The sequence below is a fragment of the Panthera onca genome, chromosome A1 (genome assembly GCF_046562875.1).
Source record: "Panthera onca isolate mPanOnc1 chromosome A1, mPanOnc1 haplotype 2, whole genome shotgun sequence".
Lineage (NCBI taxonomy): Eukaryota > Metazoa > Chordata > Mammalia > Carnivora > Felidae > Panthera > Panthera onca.
The window spans coordinates 225,713,824-225,719,823 of NC_138339.1; the positions used below are offsets into that span (position 1 = coordinate 225,713,824).

General features: G+C 38.0%; 1 protein-coding gene across 2 annotated transcripts in view; it reads left to right on the plus strand.

Moving 5' to 3' along the window:
- Positions 1–5,346, plus strand: part of SOHLH2 (spermatogenesis and oogenesis specific basic helix-loop-helix 2) — a 54,952-nt gene extending 49,606 nt beyond the window's left edge. The window contains exons 10-11 of one of the 2 annotated variants that reach the window (XM_060637349.3): positions 2,183–2,439; positions 3,917–5,346. In XM_060637349.3, coding sequence (XP_060493332.1) covers positions 2,183–2,439; positions 3,917–3,937 — 278 coding nt within the window. In that variant the 3' untranslated portion in view covers positions 3,938–5,346. Of the gene's footprint in view, positions 1–2,182; positions 2,440–3,276; positions 3,779–3,916 lie in introns of those variants that run through there. The other variant, XM_060637348.2, reaches the window with a different exon arrangement.
- The last annotated feature ends 654 nt before the right edge of the window (positions 5,347–6,000 follow it).

Below are 6,000 nucleotides of genomic sequence, written 5' to 3' on the forward strand. Positions count from 1 at the left end.
AATAAATGCTGTTGTAGAGGTACTGTGCATACTATGAGGACATGGTGAAAGCTGCAGGAATAAATGATGTTACTAGGGATGGTGTCTAAGGTCAAAAGAGAAAGAGACCCAAAATAGCATACAGTCCTCTTTGTTCATATAATCAAACAAGATTCAGGGTGTTTTATTAGTCAATTCAGACTTTCCCCCTGACTTAGGAGAGAGGGGAAGAAAATAGAAAAAAAAAAAAAAAATAGCCATGAGCCACAGTTAATCTACTTAAAGTAGTTGTGGCTGAATATCACCCAGAATGATTAAATCAGCCCAGGTTAAATCAGATAGAGGTCAGACCACAGGCATATGCCTGTCAATGTTACCTTTTGAACATACAGTACTTACTTCTGCATTCTCAGTGTTTATACTCTGCAGAAACTCTGAACTACTGTTTACATGGTGGTGAGTTCAAGCCTCTCTGTGCCCCAACATCGCTTGGTGTTGTATCACATGAAGCAGCTGCTCTTGGGCAGACACAAATATACTAGGACTGTGGACTTTATGCCATGTTCAGACTGGGGAAGACCTGAAGGTCGTTGAGTCAGAACCTCCATTTTAATTTTATTTATATACATTTTCCCACTTGGAAAGCAATATTAGTCCTTAACTAGCCCAGCTAAGATAATAGCTGTTCATTTTTAATGTATTTCCTTCAAGTCTTTTTCTATGTATATTTTTCTACAGCAGTAATCATATTGGACGTCCAGTTTTGTTGCCTGTGTCTTTCACTTAACATTATGTCCAATATACTTTAATTTTTTATTGTGTGCCTCATACCACCATTTAATGGCTTATCAAATAATTTATAGAAGATTTTCTTAGCCATCCTCCAACTGCTACATTTAGTGTTTGTAGTTTTGTGGGGAGAGTGATTCTATATATAATACGATAGGAAATATTTCCCCATACGTAGATTTTCCTATATTTTGAACTTTTCCTTGGGGTAGCTACCTGGGAGTGTGTGATGAATGAGTTTGAAAATGTGAGCACATATATAGGTCATAATGCATGTTGCCAAATTATTTTTGAAAGAGGATTGGAACAGTTGAAATCAGTTAAGTCTTCCAATGTCACTTTCACCACATAGGTCAGTAAATTGAAGGCTGGAGAAATGAAATTACCACCCAAGGTCACCAGGTGTCTGCTAACATCTGACCTGTAACACAGAAGTACTGATTGAGTTCAGTGTTTAGATTTTATTAGGTAACCTTTACCTGTCCTTTCCATAAATCTTTGTACATATCTGCTGAAATGATTTTTCACAAATATTCTAGATACATTTGTATGTAAAGTAGACATAAAATTTCTTTATTTTCATTACTACTAATATCCAAAAGAAGAAAGGTATTCATAGTGTTACTTCAGATTACATTATTAATATTATATATATATGTGTGTGTGTGTGTGTGTGTGTGTGTGTGTGTGTGTGTGTGTGTATGTGTGTGTGTGTGTGTGTGTGTGTGTGTGTGTGTGTGTATATATATGTATAGTTTGTTTTTGAGGGAGAGAGAGAGTGCATGCATGTGTGAGGAGGGAGAGGGAGAGAGAGAATCTCAAACAGCCTCTGTGTACTTTCAGTGCAGAGCCCAACGTGGGGCTCGATTCCACATTCCTGGGATCATGACTTGAGTGAAATCAAGAGTCAGACACTCAACTGACTAAGCTACCTAGGCCCTAGGCACCCCTCATGATATATTTTAAAACTTTTTTTCTGCCTTCTAGTTACTGTACAGACCATAGATATATGATTATACAACCCATTTCATTGATATAAAATCAACCACACTTTATTTGTGCTTGAATAGAGTTCAACTTTCCAACATTCTTTCATGCTTCTTCGGGTTCATAAGAATGGTCACAATTTTGATTACTATGAAAGACACACACACACACACACACACACAGTCACAGAGATCTGATGCTCCTCTAAAATCTGTCTTCTGATGACACACAAACACTAATTTACAGTATGTGTATTGCACCATCATACTAAAAAGTCCGCTGTGTTTTTCCATCGGCATTTGAGTATAAGAGTAGTATAAATTTGTAACAGGAGGGAACGACATAGAGGACTTTTATTTCAAATACAGTGGTTCCAAGTTCCAGAGTTGTGAATACTGATGGATATTTGTTTTCTTTTTTATTAAAGGTCAGTCCAGCTCCACTTCAGAGAATGCAATTGGTGATATGTATAAAACTCGAATTCCCAGCAAAGCTCTCTCTCTTAATTCCTTCCATGCTGTCAGATACTATTCTAAAGTTGTCCCTTCCTATGATGCAGCTGCTGTAACAAATCAGAACATTTCAGTTCATTTTCCATCAGCTGTGCCCAAAGTCTCAAAGTTTCTTCCTCAGCACTACAATTCTGTGCTGGGCCAGACGTGCTCAACACATCCCAACTGTCTGGTAAGTCTTCTGGGGTCTTGGATCAGATTGGATTCTTTCATTCCAGCTATCAGGGCCCCTGGCTTGCATTTTGTTATTAATACTCTGGTCAGAAGTCTCTTAGACTGGGGCCAGGTGCACTTAACCCAGGCTCTCATTCCCCATGCTGCAGGACTGATATCTAGATATCCAGAATTAGTGAATCTGAATGTGATGCTGCTGGTGTGACCTTAAGTGGCCAGATGGGACCTGGTTCCTCTAGAGCCCCTCCCTTCAGCCCCTCTGCTTCTATGATGCCACATCCCATTTCACCAGCCTCATCCTCAACCACTCCCTTCACCCCCGCCAACTGTCTGCTGCTTTATCTCATTGGCTGGTAGTAGTCAATCAGGCTAAAGGAAAACCTGTTCAGCCAACATAAACCAGGCTGATTTGAGATCCCAGATGTCCTCATATCACAGATATTTATTGAGCATCCACTCTGTTCTAGCATTGTGCTAAGCACCAAGAATGTAGTGTATAGATAGACATGATCCCTGCCTGAGTGTCATAGGGAAGCATAGAAGCAGGCAATTGTGATCCACGTTGGGGCATGTAGGAGGAGGACCCTAGTATATATAGTATAATCTAGATTTGGGAGAGGTTAGTGACTGCTCACCCCTGGAAGAAGTACTATCTAAGCTGAGATCTGAAGGATAAGAATTAGCCCAGTAGAGAGGTCAGGAGTTGGGAGTGAGGAGGGGAAAAGCATTCTAGGCAGATGGATATAAACAGTGGTATCTTTTTTTTTTAATGCTTCAAGTTTTCATTTAAATTCTAGTTAGTTATATAAACAATGGTATCTTTATTTTTTGGAAGAACTGTCCCGTTTTAGATGAAGACCCAAACCAGCCTGGCCTGCTTTCAATGGACTCCTGATAACCTTAATATAGTTGCTAATACTTTTGCATATTAATAATAGCTAACATGTTTTGAGCACTCAATAAGTAATCTGCCACATACTCTGTGTACTTAATGTGGATGATCTAATGAATCTCTGAAACAGTACTTTGAGGTAGGTGCTATTATTATTTCCATATGGCATCTATAAAATGGGAATAATAGTGACCTGCCCAAAAAACATTTATGAGAAAAATATTTTAAAGATACTTACAAAGAAATTTTGAAATATGAATTATTTACATATATAATACTTTTGCTAATGATCATCAGTCTACCGACAGGAAACGGGGTAAATGAAAAAGAGATTGTAACATTATTATTTTTTTAATGTTGACCTTTACTTTGTGTGTAGTTTTTGGTGGAGAATTGCTGTAAGCTAATAATTACTTTTAATAGCAATAAATAATACATATTTTAATGGGTTTATTCCCCTAAAGATCTCACATGGTTTTATGAATCATTTCGTATTGCTTTAGGACATAGAAAATATATTTGTGACATTATGAGTAAAAACAGGCCAAGATTCAATTAATGTGGTTTTCTTTCCCCTTTGCAGCAACAGTTTTGGGCATATTAATAGCACATGTTTGAAATTCACACTCTAGACCACCTGTTGGGTACAGTTTGACAATAAAGGAAGAATGGAACAAAGAATGATCTTGAAAGCTACACCCAGAGACCTAATATCAAAAGAGTTTGCACTGTATGGCTTCTGATAAATGTGCTAAAAGCTTCTGCAGATAGATAGCAAAAGTGCTAGCCACTCGCTTTCACTTAACCTCAGATATACTTGGATCTCCCCCAGCCAGAGCACTACAAGAACAGATGGCCTGGTGACCTAGACTTCTTCTTTTTTTTTTTTTTTCCTCCTCAAAAAATATTCCACAATTTATGACCCGCTACAAAGAAGGTCCAGGTACACTGGATAAATTGGTAAGATTAGGGAGATGCTTTGATACTCCAGCCTCACTGAGTATAGATGTTACAGCCCGATTCCTATTTTTAGTATCACTGAATAACTGTCACTCATTTCTAGGTGGTATCTTTCTAGACTTGACATCTTAGAGAGCTTCCTCCATTATGCACCATCCAAACTAAGATCTCTCAGTTCAACAGGGGTGTTTATCTCCTCACTTGACTCCTAATGAATAAATTGATGTGTTTGTTTTTGCATTTTGTAATCCCTTGAGTGAAATGATAGCTAATAGGTAGATTTTTCTTTCTGGATCTTCAGCTACAGACTTTCTTTGTTATTCATCTCTTCCTCCCTACTGATATTAGAAAAGACGAATTAGAAAAAAACTGCTGAAAATAAGGGGAGAAAAATATTTGTTTTATATTTCACTGAAATGTTCTTACACATATAATAAGTTTTATTGTTAAAGAAAATATTCAGTGTTCACCTTGAAAATGGTAGTCTGTTTTTGTTTTGTTTAATAAATATTCGTTCCCTTTTTTAGTAGTACAATATAGGGAATTTAATTTTACTAGATTTTTGAGAAGTTTAAAAATTACTTTAGGCATAGCCTAATTTTCATGTTAAATTGTATAACTTTTCCTTGAGGATGCCATGATAATGGAACCTGTAGATATTTGACCAACTTTATCTTTATAAAGGAACTACAAGTTTCCAACCAAGATTCTATGCTTATTATTACAAATGTGTGCTTGACTCTTTATACTCTGGCTTTTAGGAGTGATTGCTTTGATACTGTAAGAGAACCTGTTGAGGTATTTTGGGTACTTGTGGCCACTTCCTATGTTCACAACTGGTCTTAATCGTTACTAGGACTTTTGCTCCACATGAGGATTTCCTAGGTGCACATGTGGATCATGAGAGACAGCCTGTGGCTGCGAACTCAACAGAAGACCTGGAGAGTATATCCTGGCTCCTGGCCGCTCTTAGTCCCCCTTTCCTTTCAACATGAAGAGCAAGGCTATCTGATCCATTGTTAAAGCTCTATTTTTTCCATGACTGCTTCCCATGATCCTGAACTTCATGTAGATGTCCAAATTTGTTTCTTTTTTTTTTTTAAAGAATATTATTTTTCTTAATTTTTTTAATGTTTACTTATTTTCAAGAGAGAGAGCACGCAAGCAGGGGCTGGGGGGCAGAGAGAGAGGGAGACACAGAATCTGAAGCAGGCTACAGGTGAGAGCTGTCAGCACAGAGCCTGACGTGGGGCTCGAACCACGAACCGTGAGATCATGACCTGGGCCGAAGTCAGAGGCTTAACCGACTGAACCACCCAGGCACCCCCCAAATTTATTTCTAATATTAGAGCTTCATTTTTAGTAAATTGTGCTCTTCCAAGTAAGTTCAGCTCTCAGCCAAGGAAGGAAGAGCCCATAAAAAAAGGAGCAGATTTTCCTTTGTCAAATCAAGTTGGCTGGTCATGAGACAGTTGCAGTGTTATTTTTACAATGAAAAAGGTGCAAGGAGTTTGCTTAGAAAAGGTGACAGCTTGCAGGTGTTATAGCAGTCACTGTCCCTGTCTGAACAGGAAGTAGGGGCAGAAACAAACATTTATTGAGCCCTTCCTATGGCCCAGGCAAATTATTAGACTTTTTCTTTTTCTTTACTTTTTTTTAGGGTTTATTTATTTTGAGAGACAGAGAGATAGAAAGCAAGTGGGGGAG